Here is a 21,834-nt window from a genome sequence, read left to right as displayed (position 1 = left end):
GTGATACTCAATAAACATAATATTAGAGTATCAATTCTATTTTCAAATCCTGCCATTAATGTTTATAAATTATGTAGTGCAAATAAAAAAAAAACGTTTCATTTTTATTAGTTTATGCGAGATAAAAGAGTAGAGTCTCCTAAATGTAACACAGTTGTTCATACATATCAAATGCCACGTCTTTTAGGGGCTTGTAAACGAAAAGGCGGCGTTATGGAGGTATTTATGCAGGCCAGTCCCTTGGAATTGTAGTGCGGATGAGATCTTAGAATTATGCGTTTTCAAGTTGATGGTCTGAAGTAATTTTGTAAATGACGGGATTTTATCCCTGTAAGCTTTTTAGGGGAAAGTATGTAGTATTTTGAAACATGCGTGGACTATTTTTTAGGATTTTTTTCTATTTGAAGGAATGTAACATACCTAATACACGTACAGAAAAGGGTAAAAATATGAAGATAGACGTACAAAACATTTAAAATATATGGGTTATACATGTAAAAAAGTCTTGGTAAATATTTGTGAAAATGTTTGCCATCTCTGCCTAATGTCAAACTGGGAACGAGGTATACAACAACCTGATATGCTTAAATCGACAAGACGAATATTTGCAACATTTGATTTTTTTGTATATGAAATACTACAAACAAAAATAATATAAGGGCAAGGCTGAAAACCAGTGCTCAACGACTTCTGACGCTCAGTAAAAATTTTCTTTGTCTTAGGTTATAGAAACTGAGCAAGCAAGCAATTAAGGCAATTAAGGAATTGTTTTTATAATTAAAATAAGAAACAGCTTATAATTGGAAATTATAAAATACATATTAAATTGGTTAATCGCGTTTATTCCCATTTTCAAGTATTTGCACAAAAATAAAACAAATGAGTATAACCATTATTTATAGAAACTATGGCTTTAATACTTTCCGCTCGCGTCACTCGTGGCCAATTTAAGTATTAACAAAATGACAAAACGTGACCCGAGCACCGGTCGCCATCCATCACAGGGCCCGTCAAGTGGTCAGTGATTAAAAAACTGTACCTAACCAATGTATGGTCCTCTTGTGAAAAGCGGAGGTTGTTCTAGGAACTTGAATTGCTTATGGTGTACATAAATCATAACACTATCAATAACACTTATAGTGCCACTCAGAGCTTAAAATTGTCACCTGAGGCGTAGTGTCGCAAGTCCCGTCTGCATATTTTAGATGATGGATTCTTCTATCATTTTAAAGTATATCTGAATAAGCTAAATAATCTTAAACTAATATGATCTAACTAGTCTTTGTAAATAGACAAGTTATATGCAGTTCTAAATCAAACACAGTTCATGCATATTATCTAAGTGTTTGAAAGTCAATGTGGAATTTGCATACTCAACAACAACTATATTATAGTATGTTATAATTTATAATGAAAGTTGTGCACTAAGCATCTGGCACGGTTTGCTAGGAGACGTCGGTTCGAATCCGACCGGATCGCAGGAATTTTTTTCTAAGTGTTCAATCTTTGCATTAATAATTTAACAAACGAATGGAGTAATTTCACAAAAAAGAACTGAATATCAATTCAATAAAAATTTAACTATATTAGTAATTAGACTCTGAATGTTCAAATAGAAAATTTCAGATGATATTCGTTTCATTAATCAATAAAAGTAACAGTAATTTATTACAGAAATCGACTCTGAGTACTGCAAAATTTGAACTCCATTTATTGAGGTTAAAATACGAGAAGCAGAAAGTACCGAAACATCCCACTGTATACGTATTTTGGGATATACTGACCGCTGGTAAATGTTCTAGACAAGGGTGAGATTAAATATTAAATTCGCGGTTAGGAATTTTGGGTTGAAAAGTAACGGTCGTGAGCATGCGCAGTCGTAAAACCTCAGCCATTTCAAAATCCAGTTTACACCTACATCCGGAGTAAAAACAAGAGTGCGTAATGTTTTACCACATCTCTAAAATGGGAACAGTGAATGCCAAATAATAAATTCACATGCCCGTCAATTAGTGGAATTAGAACTTTAGGGGATTTTGAAAGCTGGCATACTGTTTAACCCGCAATGCGTTCTCTCAGGTTGATTTAGTGAGGCACTGTTATGACATATCGCTACGGAAAGCATGAAAAAATGTTCTGCAGATTCAGCAGGTCTATCTTTTATTGAGAACCTTATTGTGGCCTCTGGTACATAGTAATCATGTAAAAACTACAAAGTTGGACATCACCACCATCATCCCATTTATACGTTCCACTATTAGGCACTGATCCCCTCTTAGGCGAGGTTATTAGGCCATAGTCCGCTAATGCGAGTTGGGGTTGGTTATGAACCTTATTCGACATGCAGGGTTCATCACGATACTTGGACGTGGTCAACATTTATTCCATACATCATTTTTTTAGTATTAAACAGTAGAAAAATTCGGATCTTTTAACAGGCGCTACTTCATCTCGTCATTTTGTAACAAATCAATTTAATAAATAGCGTGAAACGAAATTCTGGAACATATTGACAAAATGTATGTAATTATTACATTTCTTTTACTCGAATTTCAATAGAAAACTTTATATTTTTACATATTATTATATTTTTATATATTTTAAAAACTTGCACTTTAAGAGCAAGGCTGAAAACCAGTGCTAAACGACTTCTGCCGCTGAGTAAAAAAATTGTTTCTGTTGTTTTTTTCTAATTCTAAACCGAACTATAAAAATCGCAAACACTGATTGGTCTCTCTCATAAAGGGTGATAGACAATAGGAAATGAAACTATTTTTCCGGATTTAAATCGCGTATATTTGTTTTTTCAAACAAACCGACGTTTTGGGCCCTTTACAGTTTCATTTCCTATGTGTAACAATCGCGAAAACCTAAGAACTCGAAATGATAGACAATGTTTTTTTTATAATATCAAGTGATGGAACAAACAAGTCGTGCGGCTGATTGTAAACTGTTCATAACAGTTACAGTGCTACTCAAGAGCTTTAAATTTCATTTAACATCACAAAAGTGGTATACAACCTTTTGTAATAACTAAAGGGACCGACATAGCTCGCAAAATGTGAGCCGGACGTGTCTGCTGTAGCGCTGACGGCCGATGGAACACACTTATCTAGGACGACCACATGAAGGCAAACGTAGTCTAGGACGCCCTGCGGCAAGATGGCCGACAATGGGTGGATGTGGATGGTACAGAACCGAGTGAGCTGGTGCTCAGGGGGAGATTTAGTCAAGCAGTAGATGCATGTCAGCTGATGACGGTAACCTTTTGTATCCCATCATCATATACCCGATGGTTAGTAACTTTTTAAAAATTCTCTTATTCAACCAGTGCAATTTCCCAATCGGCTTATCTTTAACAAAAATCACGATACGTTATTCCGTATGCAACATCAACACAATACAATCCCACTTATTAACACTAACATATTAACAGTTCCTTACACTACACTTGTAAATCAATCTTTCTCTGAGGGAGTTTTCCCCGACGCCTTCAAAATATCAGTTATAAAACCCATTCATAAAAAGGGAGCAACTACTGATATAAATAATTATCGCCCTATTGCCCTACTACCAACCTCGGCAAAAATATTCGAATCGATTATAAAAAACCGTATATATACTTTTTTGAAAAATTTAAAATTTTGCATGAAAACCAAAACGGATTTAGAAAGAATCATTCGACTTCTTTAGCTATTTATAAATATGTAAAAAATATATTACTGGAAATTGCCAACAAAAAATTTGCTGTCGGTCTCCTACTCGATATGAGTAAAGCCTATGAAAGAGTATGTTTTGAGACGTTTCTACATAAATTATATCAGGCAGGAATTAGGGGAGTAGCCCACAATTGGTTCAGTTCATACCTGAATAACCGCTTTCAATATGTAGAAATAGAAAACACCAATTTCGAAACTGGAAAAATCACACAAATTAGATCTGATAGAGTTGCTGTAACTGGCTCTATTCCACAGGGTAGCGTTTTGGGATGCATTCTGTTCCTTATCTACATAAATAATCTTCCAAATATTCTAGACGACTCTTGTGTTCTTTTTGCTGATGACATCTCCGTCTTAATCCCATGCTTTAATAGTACAGATTTAGAAACAAAATTAAATTTAAATCTGGATAAAATTGTAAACTGGCTAAATTTGCATAATTTGGAACTTAACCTAAATAAAACAAAAATTATCCAATTTAGACCACATCAAAAAACTGCACTGCAAATATCATATAAGTACAATAATGTTGAGCTAGAAACGGTAAACTCGGCTTCACTACTGGGAATTAATTTGGATACAAATTTAAATTGGAAACAACACATACAAAAAGTAGTTAACAAATTAAACTCATTTATTTATGGACTTTTGCATCTCAAACGTGTAACGGACTCTAAGAGTGCCCTTACTTCTTACTATGCATTTGCATACTCGGTATTGTCGTATGGTATCATTTTGTGGGGGAATTCTTGTGGGATAAATGAAGTATCATACTACAAAAGAAGTGTGTAAGAATAATAACCAACATTAAACAAATAGAATCTTGTCGCCCCTATTTTGTTAAAAATCAAATTCTTACACTTACTTCCATCTACATTCTGGAATCGCGTAAATTCATTAGAAAACATCCCCAATTCTATTCACCTCTAGAGAATAATAAAAGAAATGACCGTAACATGAACAAACTTAAAATCCCCTTCTCCAACATGAAAATAGTTGCGTCTGGCCCACACACTATGTTAATAAAAATTTATAATCATATCCCTAATAGTATTAAAAATCTCCAAAAATTTACAGAGTTTTGCAAAGTATTAAAAATATTCCTTATTCGTAAATGCTATTATAATTTAAAAGAATTTTTTGACGATTTGCTACAATGACTTTACATTTAAAATAATTAATTAAAGATTCAATTTACCTATAATGTTTAATTGACATATGTTATTTAATACAATTAGAAAGATGTTTATCGTTTGACGAATTGATAAAATGATTATTTAGTTCTAATATTTTATTTATAACTCATAACGTATAAATTGTATTATATATAAATTAATTACTCGTAAATTGCTGTATTAATAATGTCAATGTGAGACTGTCTTCCACAGTTGCTGTGCCCTTGCAGGGCGTCACATATTAACTGCCCTATATTGTAAGTACTACCTGTAAGCTTCATGTGTGATATGCAATAAATAAATAAATTAATTAATTAATTAATAAAAAAATAAATTAAAAAAAGAAAAAGGCGGTATAATAAACTTAAATCATTTAGATGGTCTTTCTTTCTCCATATTAAGTGTACGTATTATTTTTACAAACAAATCCGCCTGTCCTTCATCTTTTATCTTTTATTTGTCTGTATATTTTGGTTTAGTGTTTTTTTTTGTATTGTATATGTGTATGTTTAAACCCGCAAAAACATAGACTTTATTATCACTAACATGAGATGACGCAACGTAAGTGACGTAGTGTATGGAAGCGATAAGGAAACTAATGATTGATATTCTCATATGTCTCTGTTCAAACTAATGAACGGGTGAAGGGTGTTGACTTTCAAGTTATTAATTAATATTGCTATTATTTAGGAGGACGTGATTATACATTTTGCGTCAGTTGGGTGTGAAAACTAAAGGGTACGGATACATGGGCAGCGAGTAACGACACTTAAAAGAAATTCGAAAATACGTCAGGCGATAAATATGGGCAAACAATTAGTAGCAGTAGAGCTCCTTGTGAAAGAGTTCGTCCACGAAAGTACCGCCGCCTTACCTATTTCTACTGCCTAGGAGTAATGTGACCATTATCTGCGTTCTGGTTTTGAAGGGTAATGGTACTGGTGAAATTACAAGCACATGGGACTTTGTCAACTTACGTCTCAGGGTGACGAGCGCAGTAGCAGTGCTCCTCAAATCTTTGCGATATTTAAAGCTCTGAGTGGCACTGCAACTGTTATGGACAGGCGTGTAGCTTACCACCAGGCACACATTCATTCATAAACATACATACAGCCGACTGATTGTGTGTATAAACATACATACAGTGACATTTCCTTATTAAGATACCAAATAATTAGATTCTTCTTCTTACCGTATCGATGGCAAGCGTACAATAATGCTTACCATCGTGGTGATAGGATTTGCCAATCGGCTCTTTTCGTGCAATAATTACAATAAAATAAAAAAAAATAAAGCTAAATAAAGACAAAAATAAAATAAAAAAAAAATTAAACAAAATTTAAATTATACACAGCATCAAAGCAAACATGAAATACAACACAGTGTGCGGCTGTGGCGTATGTAAAAGGAGTCACTCAACTATTGTCACATGGCTAATTAGATACATAATAGATAATATAAATCTCAGGAATTTATGGCTAGGATCCTCGCGGTCTGGTAGTCAGTATCTGAGTCAGTGGAAATTTGAGAAAGCCCATGTACTGCGCATTTTGGAAACAAAATTCCATGACACGATGAATAAATAAATTAATTAAAGAACGAATGAATTAATGATATTTATTTCTTATGTTTGCTATCATTAACTTTCCTGTCACTAAAAACCAATAAAAAATAACAGATACGCGTATTACGTAACTTTTGAATGCCTCAAACAATTAAGGATTTTATAGCCTTCTTTTTTTTAAGGTTACAAAGGACAATAGTTAAAAACGGGAACATAATACTTATTTCCGGAAATCAAATCTCTGGCACAACTTTCCGTTTCAATACATGTTCATAACAAAGTATAGAAAAACGCGGCAGTATTGATCCTGCCTCGAGCAGACGCAGGTATTAATTAAAAGTTGCTACGACGTCGCGGACAAACAAAACTCAATCTCAATAAAGAGTATGCACTAGCCCCTGATTACGAACAGTGGAGCAAAAAGAATCAACCCCTTCGGTAAAAGAAACATTCATTCCGATATTTCATTCTAGACTTATATACATAAATTGAAACTTTCCTCGTGGTTTTAGTCGCAAGATACTATTACAGTACGATATTAATCTCAGCAGTGATGGGTTACAGTTATTGCATTTATTACGAAAACGTTTTTTATGAACGCCGTGTGGAGAAATCCTTAATGGATTCTTAAAGACCAGCATTGTCTGGCACTATTAAAAAAAGCATAGACTATAATAAACGTATCCTACATCTTTTGTGTCTATAGCCAACTCTACATGGTACCCATCTTTCAACCCAAAAAACTCTTCAAACAATAAAAAGATAATGCACGCTCTCCTTTACAAAAATATTTCATAATAAATGCGACTTACAAAAATCTTCATACGTTACGAAAGAAGTTAAGTAATTGTTGACAAGAAGTACGTTAGGAATTCATAAAATATATGAGGCAGAGTAAAGTTACGAGGTTTCAACATGATTAAATGCAATTTCTTCGCGAGTATGTTCCCCGTCCGACGACGGTGAACTTTCGACAAGGCCGTGTTCTTGACTCCCGATCGTGGGGCGATTGCAAAAGTATTAAAGGGCGAACGTTTTTGTATCGTCAAGTAAAATGGAAAGTTGGCTTCTCTCGGCTGTTTTGCAATAATAGCTTCATTAGTTTTCAACGCTTGACAAGAACGTGTCGTTCCTATTTATATTTTTTTAAATGAACATTTAATGTATTATAATTGCCTTAAGGAAACTTTTTCCATATCATATATTCGTTGATTAAAAACACACTTAGCCAGCACTGGCTCCATTTTTAAAAAGTGCTATAAATGTTATATTAGGAATAATTTATCGCAGAACCACGTAATAAAGGTGAGTACGCTGGGGAATGATGAAACAGATGTAGCGAGTGACTTATGTACGGGCGTTGATTATAACTAGCGTACGCTGCGGTTTGAAGCGCTGCAGCGATGTTCTTACAACATTTGCGGTTATACACAGCGATAATAAGTAGGTTTTACACACACATACGTATCATCACGCCTGTCTTCCAACCGGGTAGGTAGAGACTATGGACCTCCACTTGCTACGCTTAGACAAACCTCCTTCGCCCCCTTCACTCCATCAATCTCTTCATACATGCCTGTTTATTCTTGGTACTTTTAACCCGGCCTTTTTTAAGGACATCCTCAATCTGATTGAGATATGTTCGCCAAGGTCTACCTCTCCCAACGCTTCCATCTACATTCGTTCTATAAATTTGTGCCGTCCATCTACCAACATCTATTCTTTTTACATGACCAAACCATCGAAGCATCCCTCTCTCTATCCTTGTCACTACATGATCTCTCGTACCACAACGCTCTCTTACTACATACTGTTTGGCATTCGGCATTGTAAGTTTTGAAGACAGTAATAATGATAATAAGAATAATATCAATGAGATTACGGTTTGAATTTATATGCTTACTTGATGGAATAAAAATGGTAATGGAAAACGAGCGAATCTTAGGGTATTATGTCACAGCCTGGTACGTCGAGAATGGTGGTTCTTAAACGAAATAAGACCACTTATGGCAAATTCGTAGAACTAACAGTAAAGTCGGTTATGACCTTTACGTATTATACGCATTACATTTTACTTAAAGGTTGTTTCAAAAGAGATGTGTAAGTAGGAACTGAGCTGTACAGCAATTGTGTCTTGCAATGCAGCGAATCCAATTCAACCAGGCAGAATCACATAAAAAGCCTACAATTTCATTAAAACCTCCCTAAATAGTTATAAAGAACTTTGTTATTTGGCTGTCAGTCAGCTTTTAAAAGCCCGACAACAAAGTTAAAACGAAGTAATTAAAAAAGAAAACACAAAATACTTACAAAGTCGGAAGCTCCGCTCTCTTCACTTAAATTACTTGCGATTACACCGACAAAACGTTTAATGAAACACGTTAAATCGCGCCAAGTGGGCTTGGGCCCGGTTGGCGCGCCACGACACGCTGTTCGCCACTCTGCGCCGCCGTGCCTCCATGTCTGCCATACTTCTGCAACTTTGCCACTTACTGCGGTAGGTGCCGGGTAGTTTTTCCTTAAATATCTTAGCGGTAAGGAGAGTTGGAACTACTTCTGCAAAGTCCATTAAAGAGTATAAACTCACGCCACGGTGATTATAAATGCCACCGATTTTGGCGAACGTTTCGGGCTTGATTAAGGCTTTTTAATTGAAATTACTGTGAGTTAACTTTCTGCAAACGTTCCTAGTGGTAATCTAGCCTTAATATTGAAAATAATACGACCGACTCTTTTGAAGTATCTAGAGTTAAATAGGTACTTGAATGTAGTTTAAAATCCTACGGAAGCTTAATAACTTTAGAGAAAACAAAAAACTAAGAAACGTTGACCATGGTTAATTTTTTGCATTTCAAATACTGCATTTATAATGACTATACAAACACAGCAAAACGAATAAAATGCAGAAGTTACAGCTAATACCTACAAAGTTCGAAGAAATGAAGCAAAGTGAAGCTTTTGCGAAAATTAAATCAAATAGATATAATTTCATGGTGGGCAAGTCAGCGCAGTTGCTCCATATAAATATGTAAGCGGAGGAAACGCTGACGTCTGCGTTCCGCCGCGTCGGTACGGAAACCGCGTCAATTAACTTGGCCTCGATGACATATTAGCCTTTGTTCCCCGGCATCCCGCTCCCCGAGCAGCCAGCCATTCACTTGCAAGAAACTATACGTGTAATCCAGATACATGTTATTTATGACCAAGAGCAAGAATGCAATACGCGATGCAGCGCAATCTCTGATGCTAATCTACGCGACAGAACTCCGCAATCCAAATTAAACTATGACTTATCGCTATGTAGGTTTGTATTAGGCGTTGGTAGATAGATAGAAAAGTAAGCATAAGAAGTAAAAAAAAATATTCCAAGGAAATGACTCTTGAACTTGCCAGATGCGAGACAATTAAATTCGCCAAATCAATTCTAAATTAAATAGATCCACTGTGAAAATACAAAGTTTTGTGACTGTCAATGTCAAACAAAGAAGATGAAAAAAGTTTTTTCTTCCAATTCCATTTTCTTTCACGATTCCTCTTTCACAGTCTCTAAAAGTTTTCAAAATAAGAGGTTTTCGCGAGAGTCTCAATTATCGATAAAGACGATATTAAAAATTCGTTTGTTTTGTTCTTAGCTTGCGCCTGGAGAGCGGTGTCCCCTTTTTCCATTGTTTGCCTAAGAAGGGAAAGCAGGAACGGCGACAAACGATAATCAGAAATTTGAATTTCTCCCCCGCAAGTACTGACAAAATCATCCGATTTTGTGCGTCGTTTATCATCGCAATTAATTAGGCGAACAAAGAACTTTTTATCTCCGTTGTTGAGAAATTGTTTGTGTCAACGAACAGTTGTTGTGAATGTAAACTTTGTTTCGTTTCTGATTTATCAAATTGAATCGCCTTGCTAGAGCTTACCATGTGGCAGATCGCTTTACAATGCTTCTTGCTATCGGCGGAGGATCTATAGAGAACGTCAAAATTTACATACCTACATAGTTTCCATTTGGAGTGCTATGATGAAGGAACACGTTCTAAATTTATTCGTGAGCATTACAGTGTAACATGTACGAGGCAGTGCTCCCTTAATGCATTCATGTAATTCGCATAGCCGGCATCCCCTTTGACCGGCCACGCAACACCGCACTGGCTGCCCGGATAGAGTAATATAACCTGATGTTTTAAAACCATCCATCACGTTTAATATCCATATAAAAGAAGGAGCTAGCGTGCCGACTCTTTCCGCGAATTTTTTTGTGATTTTCGAATAATCTAATTCAAAACAACGTTAAATACTGACACAAAAATTTGTGTAATTTCATTGTTTGCATAAGGCTTTCTTACGTTAATAAACTCTATAGTCTTAAGTCATTTGTATGCAATATTGTTATTATTCACGTTGATATAGCATCACAAAACTTACATTATAATGAAAACTAGTAATATATTGGATTTAACTATTCAATGAGATAATCCCGCGTATCCCGCGCACTAGCTACATAAATTTCGAGAAATCCTCTCTACACCGCTCAATGCACCTAAATTATCAATTGACTACACTTTGCTATTCAACAGCCGAAATACAAAAGCGAGAGAGTTCCAACTAGCTGTGGAATAAAACCTCAAGTATCAGCTACTTGAATGTAAAAACGTTGCGATGCGGGATGCGGTCGGGAGGCCAACGCCAATTTACATTAAATGCGGCTACCCCCCCACCAGTGATAACTCACATTTTGCCGAGGCTACAAAACCAACTAGTTTAGAGAATTTCGACTTTGTTCTACAAAAATTTTGTGAGATTTTAAATTCCGATGAACAAGACAGAGAAATATAAATCTTCTACTATGTATTTTCTATAATAAAGTAGTATCATTAAAATCTGTCGATGTAAAAGTAAATTTCGTTACGGCACCTGGCGGAGTTGTACATTGAGACTGTTGTAGATTAAAAGTTCATGAAGAAAAAAAGATTTTAAAAACTTTCACATTGATAGAAGCAGTAGGTAGGGTACAAGTCGATATCTTAGGTTTTCGCGAATGTTACACAGGAAAAGAAACTTTTTTTACCGATCCAAACCGCGTATATTTATTTTTTCAAACTAACCAACATTTCAGGGCTCTTACAAGCACCATCAATCATTCAAATTTCAATACAGTGTTATTTTAAATCAGCTTAAAACCTCTTAAATTATTATCGTCGTTAAAACAACAACTTCATACGTTGATTTTTGTTTCCAATGCTAATTGAAGTAAGAGCTATAAGGCAGTTTAATACAAAAAAACCTTTTTGTTGAAGCTAATTAAATGTACATATCCTGTATAAATTATACAGTTACAATGGTAGGAACTAAATACGTTGTTATGCGATTCAATCAGACGGCTATCTAGAAACGGACGGCCTGAGGATCACAACCCGCATACTAAATTATTAGCCCTTAGTTATTTATGCATCATGAGCCAACATCTTAATGGCAAAAGGGAGTTATGTCCAGCCTAAAATAATATTTTGTGTAAATGTTTGAAAATAAACAAGCCTTTACACTCACAATATGTCGTAACTTAACTGTACTAGCTCCCTAACCTGCAGCATTTAATTGTTGGAATGAGTTTATTATAAATCCTGGTTTATATTTCAATTTATGTCTAACCGCAGCCCAGTGAATGTTATCTAAGGCTTACCTTCGGATGTGCTCTTCTGGGAAAGGCCACTTTGGGATCAATCTGAAATGAAAACAGAACTATTAAAATAACCGTGAAGCTACAACGTTCGTTAGCAATAAGGTAGGTAAAACCAGGGAGAATAGTAGGCGATCAACTGTTTGGAGCAACTTTTGCTTAAAAATTCTACGAGAGAAGCGCAGGGCCAACTAATCAGGGACCGCACGTCGAGCGGGAAAGCGGGCGCGATAAATTCGCTTCGTTGCCGTGTTCCACTGTCCAGCCCTAAAACCCCCGGCTGCAAAAAAGCATCGGACTGAAAATCCTGCACCGTGGTGCTGTCACTCGATTTCGCCTCTCGTCTTTTTCATGTAACCGAGCGCCACTATTTCATACGTGGCACTGTTTAAGCCCTGAGATTTTCTCCCGGCAGTGAACGGTCGCTCCTGGTCTTTTTGTTTTTGCCCCGACGCGTGGTGACCGCTATAAACGCAAAATTTAAACCCAAAGAAGCTACCTTTGACATTTTTAGACGTAAAATGTTTCATTTCCATTCGTGTTACCGTTTTTGAAGAAGGATTTCCACACTCCGTAGAAACATTTTCAATTTTTTGCACGGGACTTGGTGGATTTAGTAAAAAGGAATGACAAGGATAGAGAGCAAGTAAAACAAGGCTTGCGAATTCCTACGTCATAACGAATTTAGCACAAACAGACAAGTGAATTGAGTCTAAAATTAGGTGAAGTGTTTTTGTTTAATTGCCCCTTTTAACTCGCTGAATACATTCGGAAGTAAATTGTAATAAATTTCTAAAATGTCTTTTTAGTGTTGAATACTGTAGATGCACGAGCAGTAGACATCACTGCCACGTAATTACGAAACCGCCGCGAGAGAATAATTCAAAAGATTTTGCCCAAGAGGACTGCATTATTACAATATCAGGGAAACGACTTTACAGCGTCATTCATACATTCTTAATTATTTAATTATCTTTTGAGTGCGCTACAGACTACCGCAGCAGCAGAAAATCCGACATAATTTGATTAAATTGGATTTTCTCTAAAGGAAATTTAATTTTTCGTTACAATAATTTTATTATAATTAGAAGCGGTTCGGAACAATCGCTCGAGGTGGAAATGAAATCGGTAAGCAAAAAGGTGTTTTATAAAATTGTTTTTCTGAAACCTTTTAACCGCTTCACGCAAGCAATTTTGTAAACGTTATAAAATGACCACGAAAGTATACAGAGCAAGCAGAAAAATCATAAAACCCCAGATGGTGGCGCTAAAGCGATTAAGCGGGTCGATGATAAATTTTAACGAGTTATTTTAATGGAGGCGATCGCAGTCAGTGGCTAGCCGGCAGCCTGGGCCGATAGAAAAATAAAACGAAACTCTTCCAAAAGAGTGCTTTATACGTTTTGACTTCCGGATTTTTATTATTATGACTTGTTGGTATTATCGTCGACTTTTGTTACTTTTATAAAATAACACAACAAAAAAAAAAACACTGACAAAGCGAAAAAATATTATAATACTATATGTATATAGTATAACATTTGCATTATCGTTTCACTTAATAATTTAATTTAATTTTGTTTTGATGTAAGTATAGCACTTGAATGTTTAGGATATCTTACATATTTTTCTTGGAACATCCAGAGATCAAAATAAAGCTGGGTTAACTAACCATCTAATTTGATAAAATCAGGAAAGAAATACATATAAAATCATTTAAAGTATAGAGATACTTAAAAATGAATAAATTGCAGAATAAACTAGATACTCATGCGCAAAAATGACAGCAAAATATCGATACGAATGTGACATTTTGATATGAGCCATTTGCGTGATTACAATCGACGCCGCGGCGCACCCTCTTTCGACCTCCCCCTCCCTACAACTTCCCTCGCGGTAAAGATTGACATCACCGCTTTTTAACGTCAAATTATCCTAACTCCACCTTAACAAAACAAACCAAAATAATCCCCAATCCATTCGCCTTACGATTCAAATTCAATCGATAACCTTATCGTTTTAGCGTGTCATCGCAAGAAAAGATTGCAGGAGAAAGTACATTAGTGGGATATCACTACAGCTCGAAAAGAGCATGTTCGCTTATACCGCGAAGGCATCGATGTAAAGTCGATTACGGTAAATTTTATATTAAGCAAACAGTCAGTATCGATGTCTCGGGGTTTCAGGAGACGCTAGAATAATGCTCGGTATAACGGGTGAGTGACTTACAGCAGAATTTTGTTTTCTTATTCAGTGTTAGCAATACAAGTTTGAATATAAAATGTCCTTAATCCAGTACATTCGTCACATCGCTACATGGGTTTGACCTATTTTAAATTTTCCGTTGAGCCTACTTTGAGGAAACCGATTTTTGTGAAGTGAATTTCGTCGAATAGAATAATTCCATCGAGAAATAAATATTACGTAATAGTGTTTACGTCGTACGAATAGAATATTGGTTTATATAATAGGCAATAGTCGTTATTCATGTCTTATTATAATAGTTTAAGAAAGACAATGACGTCACGTCAAAAACTTACCTATCCGCTATTCAACAGCAAACATAATTGCAGAGTCGAAATCAATGGCACGATTTTTGCATCTAAATGTTAAAGTGCTCGTGTAAGGAAACAATTATTGCAAAATACAAAAACAAATCTTATAGTGAAAGTTTACCAACTAGTTTTATCGCGTGTTTTGCTAAGCATAAAAATGTTTCTTCGTACCATTACTTTACCAACCTGTAGTCAGCCAAGCCCTACTTAAGTTTCAATTAAAATCTCGATAATTAACAAACGTCACACGCCGCGCGGTGCTAAGGACAAGAAAGTTTAATGACGTGCACTCAGTGCAAGCGGTAACTGAATTTATTTACGTGCAGACGACACGTGAGTGTCGACGGGCGACGCTAAGTGGGGACCGCATCATTTGCTGTTCAGTCGGCAATGCGCACTGTAAACTCCTCCTAATTGGAACGAATTTGGCTGCAGGTGCAATACTCAACTTGGCTCAAGATTAGGGGCGAGCTATTGCAAGTATATTCCAGACCGTTCCCCTGAAATATTTGATGTGCAACGTGCGACTTGTGGCCCGCCGAGCGCTGCCGTCGCCTACATCACTTCGCCCGCGCCGTGTCGCCCACATGCGCTCAAACTAACTTGAATTAAATTAAGAACAATATTTACCCACGCCGAGATAAATGATATTGCACAGTTAAGCCAGAGTTAATGTTTGGTGACGACTTATGTACCCACATTCTTAGAACAAGCTTGTGGAGTACTTCTGTACAGTGCGATGGCTTAATATAAGGTTCGTTGAACAGAAATAGAAATACGGGTCTCCGGAACACCTCAGCGAGAAAGACTTAACGAGGCGCAACTTCGCCGCGTAGAGAGATAACCACGCTCTTATTGAGCATTATTTTAATTGATAGAGCATTTGTTTCAATGGAGAAAAATGCAAACAAGTTGCGATACGATCGGAAAACACTTGACACAGACTGTTTACGAAGTAAAGCTTTGCTTAACGCTTCAAAGACAAGCAGTAATGAAACTCCGCTAGGACAAGGCCCGACAAACGTCATTACTAAGGCACGCATAAATATGCAAGACAGGTAACGCACATTTTCATGCGACGGCGCAAGAATTTTATCGCTCGTTTAATTCTCTGACAAAAAAAATGGGATTCTTTTCGGTGTAACACGAGACAAGCAGCCTCGTGGGAACCGACACACTGGCCTTCTTCGGCCTATGCTTCGCATCTAAGTGCAGCCGACATATATATTCACCACTTTGTCAGATATTACTTTCTCTTAAACAGCGCCGCCGAAAACATAAACGGGCGGAAGAAAAGAGACGTAATCTTATCCATCAGCCGAACCTTATTCGTTAGGTGCTAATGTGGGCTCTTTGTGTAGTTAGACGCGCAGCTATTAACGTGTGTTTTATTCATCGCCCTTTTCCTTCACTGTGCTCACGTCCGCTACAATTGTCGAGGACCTTAACGACATAGTTCGCTTTTCTTAATACCCTTGTTAATTAGCTTTACATTTATTTGAGTGGTACCTTCCTTTATTGTTTTCGTTTTCGTATTATTTGTTTGGCTTCAAATTGTTGAAGGTCTAAAATAAAAGTAAATTTCTTTGTAGTTCCTCCTTATAATCTTTTGTAATAGCGCTTGATCTTTTAAATCGATAAAGAGAAAATCGATTGAACACAAGTGGAGTTTAAGCTGAATATCTGGACTTAGCGATCACAAAGCCGGTAGCAGAGGCACCGGACAATGTGGTCGGTGGTCTCGCGAGACAAAGATTACGCACTCCGGCCGAGCGAGCCAGTTTAAAACGTTGATCATATACATACTTAAACCTACTATACGTCGAACCCTGTAGATGTTATTTTAGTAATTAATTTCTACGTAACAATGCTTTCGTAAATGACGTTAAAATTTAGAAAAACTGAAGGAATGTGAAATTGATGTTTTCACGAAATATTATGTTAAAAATAGTTCGAATTAGTCCTTATTGTCATTACTTGTTTCCGAATCTACTGGTCTATCTTACTTGTTACAAAGCTTGTCATAACCACGTACTAAATCCCTTCCTGATTAGTACAAATGTCAACGCTATCCGAGGCATTGACATACATCCCGTGACCCATCCAGCAAACGCCGCCGGCATCCGTGACCGGCATACCGACCGCCATCCGGCGCAGATATTTGCAGTCAAAACAGACTTAGGATGCTCCTGCTGCACTCTGCGCATGTCACTCCGCTTCTGTATTATTTATTAACTCCAACGAGCTTCCGATGTTACTTTATTCCATTGTGCAACTGTATCTACGGTGGTTCCTGATGTCCGAGAAGTTTGCTCCCGACTCCCGACTGACAGGGCTGCGAGAAACTTTTCGTGCATAGAATGAATGCCTGTCAGCCAAACGTAAACACGGTGGCAAAATACTTGGTATATTATTTAGCTCGCAGACTCGCATACGAAATCCAGATTGTTGATCGCTGGAATATAAAATACAGTTTTAAAACTCTTTCTATTTTCTCGGAAAAATTTAAATCAACGTGATAGCTGAAATAAGTTTCGCGCTTTGCATTATATTTTCACATCACGTAAGTTACAAATTGCCCATGGTATTTGAATACGTTGATTTTTTTTTAAATAGAATCGAGCTATGTAAGTGGAACTACTAAATAATGTATATTTCAAAGTATGAAGTCTGTAAATAAATTGAAATAAATTGAAACTGCATATGTTTACTTTAAGTAAGTAGGCGATGTTATTCGGGAGCCTGATGCGGGTAAAGGACTTCATATTAAGCATTCCTGTCCCCCGATCTCTTCAGGTGGGGGACATGACCTCAACTTCAACTTATTACTTCGGGACCGCAGGCGACGCGTTGTTTTTTTATGCTACCTACGCCTAATATATTAACGTATGTACATATTTTTAATCATTTTATTTCATTCTTGAGACTTTTTGTTGAAACACATTTAATTTCTTTTCATATGTTTTACGCTGGCGCTTCAAGCAGTGGGCTTTAATTGTGCTTGTATAATATTTAACTTTGTTTGAGAATAACACGTAATTTGTTGAAAAAAAAATCTTTTGTAACATGAACAAAAACTTAAACTTCTTCCAACATGGTCTATATGTAGTAGGAACACAAAATATACCCCCTTACCAAGTAAACTTGAAAAAATACATGGTATTTTTGTGGGTACCTATCCAAGTGAACTTAAAGACCAAGCAAGGAGACATTTGAAGCATTAATCGCTGCTACAATCAGACTGAAGCGTGGCATTAAAATGACATTAAAAATGTATGTAGGCACTATTTAGATATTCCCGTTTCGCGGTACTCGCGTGCAACCGATTTACAAAAGCTACTGGCCGCGTGCCCATTAAAGCAGATTACAGACCAAAAAAAAATTTCAAGCACTTGGCGTTATGAGTTAATTTCGGAAGAATAACGCGGGCGTCGGTTAGTACTTCCCTTTATTTGGTGTTTTCCCGGTTTGTTTAAACGGGTAATCTGGCGCAAAAACACGCCGAGTCCACGTTATGTAGTGGTGGCACACAAATGTGTGTTCGCAACGTTGTCGGGTAATCGTCGGACGATAAAAATCACTTAGCGCGTTTAGAGTAACCGCTCCAGACGTTACCGCTAACTACGGAGTGCTTACGTAACAGCCGTGTTTACAGCGGGCCCGGGATTCTGCTCTTTTAATAAGAGATTGCTGAAGACGTGAAGTCATTTTTCTACCTCCAATTTTTCTTGATTTTAGATTTTCTCCCTTAAAGTTGAGATATTATTCGATAAAAGGAAGGTTATGAAATCTTCCCACTAGCTTTTTACATATAAAAGTGTTTATAGACGACCAAATAGTTTTCGTAGCAATAATGTTTCTGCGAAAATGATAATGTAAACATTTCTTATCCAGAGCGTTTTTATTCGGCTTTATTACGAATCGTACGTTAAGGAAATTATTTAGTCGCATTATTTTTCCGTATAGCTGCAGTGTTCTTGTCTTAATCCTTTGGCTGCTTGCCATGCCCTTATTCAACCACACAAATTGTTATTTCATACCAAAACGCACATAAAATATTTTCATATTAAAAGTTCCTCGAAAAGAGTAAAAGACATCGATTATAGACGAACGAAAGGAATTCGTGTCGCGAGCGCGACTAGTCTCAAACGTGTTTACAAGTTATGCAATAATTCAAATAGCAGCAAATTCATGCAGCTGCACGGTAACATACTTCAATGGCTGCATTTGAAAGCATTTTATTTCCATGGACGACGGCGACTAGTACATAGCTCTGTATTTTCGAATTCACCCAGAGAGCGCAGAACGTGTTAGATGGCAATATGAATTTATGATCATTGCGAATTAAATGCGTTAAAAGCGAACGTGATTCGACGAATACACATCGGAATTTAATTAAGCGCTTTTTCAACTCGACTGGCCATCGGATTTCGACTACTTATGTTTTTCAATGGCTGCTACTGTCGCTGTTGCAGTTTCGCAAAACGTGTGAGTTGGGAAATTTATTGGGCTGCGTTTTAGTTATTTATTATGACCTAAAAAAATCTGTGATGCTACTTCGAACACGATGCGTATTGTGCAGTTAATCATAAAAGTTAGTGTCTATTTATTATTACCAGATATCGGAATTGAAAAACAAGTTTTCGTGAGTTTCATAAAACGTATAGAGTGAATAATACCTCTCTGAAAGTGAGAAATAATTGAAAAAAATCAAGACAATATCATTCATTTTATTGAATATCATATTTTTACTACAATGATATTCATATTTAAAAAAATAAAATAAAAATATTCCACTAGTTTGTTGTTATTATTGATACAAGATTCGAACAAAACGAAAATCCTTCGATCCGGCTGGAGTCGAACCAGCGACTTTTTCGCCTAACCGGGTTATCCTTCTTCAAACCCGCTCCGAACGAGTTAGAAGACCTTACGAATTTCTCTATGAGCGTGTTGCAGATCTTTGTGTTTTAGTTTTAGTGGTTTTTTTGCCGTAACGTCACCTATACGAAACCTATGAAGGTTTTTTGTTTGGCAAACGAATTACTGGTTCGACTCCAGTCGGATAGAAGGAATTTTTCTTTACAAACGTAATGTTAGATCTATCTTTGTATCAATAATATCGAGGTTAATTATTTCTGCTGATTATTACAAAACTTTTCTTTTAAATACACTAAAATACAAACAACGAGTCCGGGATTTCAGAGGTAGGTGTTATTCACTCTATGTGTATCATTACCTTGAAGTTTATGTCTGGTTATTACATTATATCTTGAAAATATATTCTACTCCTATTAGGGTTAATATCCTCGGAATTCCCTTAATATACTCTCCCCAATAGTACACTTAAGAAACCCAACTGTACTTAATACAACTTAGGTCTTATACGCTGTCTCGTTTAGCCTCACTTGCGAAATTTAAGAGACATCACGCCCTACGCAGATCCGGCCGCGACAAAAGCCGTCCCAGTGGGCCTCAAACGGGAAAAGGAATTTTTAATTGGCCTCGAAATAAAAGCCCATGCAACTTACATAAACCGCTTTAACAACGCAATTCGTTACGCCATGGTTGTCTATGGATAGGGATTTATGTGCCTATGGTGTCGACGGCGATTTTTTATAAAAATGAGGTGTATTTTAAACGAGGAAAATGTTACAACATTATTCTGTGCTCAAAAGTGAGTCAATAGATCACACGCACGTAGTATCCTTAAAGGTTACACAACCTTTTAGGATACTACGCACTTGCTACAAGCTACGACGTAGAAGCTACGACAACAAAACTAGGTAGTAACGGATAGAAGTATAGTCGTGTGTTCACATTTCGTATGATCTTATACCGCAATTAATTAATGATACTCCAGCGCGCTGAATAACAGTCAATAGCAGTCACAATTTCACCTACTCCGAGCGTGTTAAAATTATAAAGTTAACCAAAATACTTGCAAATTCGATTACACCAAATATGCGTGAATTTTTATCAACTGGTTACAAAATGCATAATGTTTTTGGACACCGATATAAAACCGCATAAAACATTCCAACATTTCCCGTGGAAGTGAAAATTTTAATTTTTCGAAAAATGCCCGCTGTATTTTAAATTCGACGTGATTTATTAATGCGGGATCGTAAATGCCTTTTAACCGAGATGAGAGGAGACATTTGTGTCACGTTCAGGATACGTCGACGATGTCGTTTTGATAGGTCACTCTAACGCAGATTTATGGGCAATAAAACGATAAACATTTAAATAATATTAGATGGAATTTATTTTTATAAAATATCCTTCTCTTAAATTTGAAATTCTAAGCAAATTTTAATAATCTGCTCAAATACATTACGTACAAAGTTTACATAAAACTTTTGCATTTGATATCTTCTCTTGATACATAAATAAAATAAAGAAATAATAATGAATAAATATTAGACAACATCACATTCGTTGCTCCGATCTCAAAGTAAGTACATAAAGTATTTATAAATATAAATCGAAATCGGAAACAACGATAGTACCACAAACACCAGACCCGAGATAATATATATAAGATAATTTTCTAGATTGACCAAGCTGGGAATCAAACCAGGGACCCCAGAATAGCGTCACCATAAAAGCCGGTGTACAAACCACACGACCACGGAGATAATCAAGCCACTCGATATTTTATCGAAGTGTTACTTGTAAAACAAAACACACTTTCATATAACAATGTCATTGTCTACTCTCTATCTCTCGGTCTCTTTCTCTTTCTTTATTTATTCTTTAGACTTTCATAAATTGCATCGTTGTTAAAATCCAATTTAAATTAATAAAACTTCTTTCATAAAGTAGTCAGTAACCTACTTGTTGAAAACATTTCCAATCGATGAGTCTTGGAACAAAGTTGAATGGAGGAGTAAATAAGTTTCAATATTTCTTTTCAATCAAATATAAATGGGAAAACTTTTACTTATATTTAAGATATCGAGGAGTCGAGATAAACTTATGCAGATTCATCTATCTTACTACCATAAAACTTATTCATTTGAATCTCCGATATAAACATGTTCCCGCATAAAGAACATTTAACAGATATGACGTTATAATAAAATTTCGAGTATAGTCATTTTCGATAGTGAGGATGTCCGTGATTGCATTTAATACCAACATCATTGAA

The 21,834-nt window shown here is 36.2% G+C and overlaps 1 protein-coding gene across 1 annotated transcript in view; it reads right to left on the bottom strand.

The window, feature by feature from the left end:
• LOC113237074 (RNA-binding protein Musashi homolog Rbp6) overlaps nt 1-21,834 on the bottom strand; it is a 671,710-nt gene that overhangs the window by 337,234 nt on the left and 312,642 nt on the right. Inside the window, exon 5 of the mRNA XM_026473334.1 lies at nt 12,130-12,171. Coding sequence (XP_026329119.1) covers nt 12,130-12,171 — 42 coding nt within the window. The remainder of the gene's footprint in view (nt 1-12,129; nt 12,172-21,834) is intronic.

This window comes from Hyposmocoma kahamanoa, unplaced genomic scaffold (genome assembly GCF_003589595.1).
Source record: "Hyposmocoma kahamanoa isolate Upper Pololo Valley unplaced genomic scaffold, ASM358959v1 93, whole genome shotgun sequence".
NCBI lineage: Eukaryota > Metazoa > Arthropoda > Insecta > Lepidoptera > Cosmopterigidae > Hyposmocoma > Hyposmocoma kahamanoa.
The sequence above is the reverse complement of the archived record's forward strand: the minus strand, read 5'-3'. Positions and strand labels throughout refer to the sequence as shown.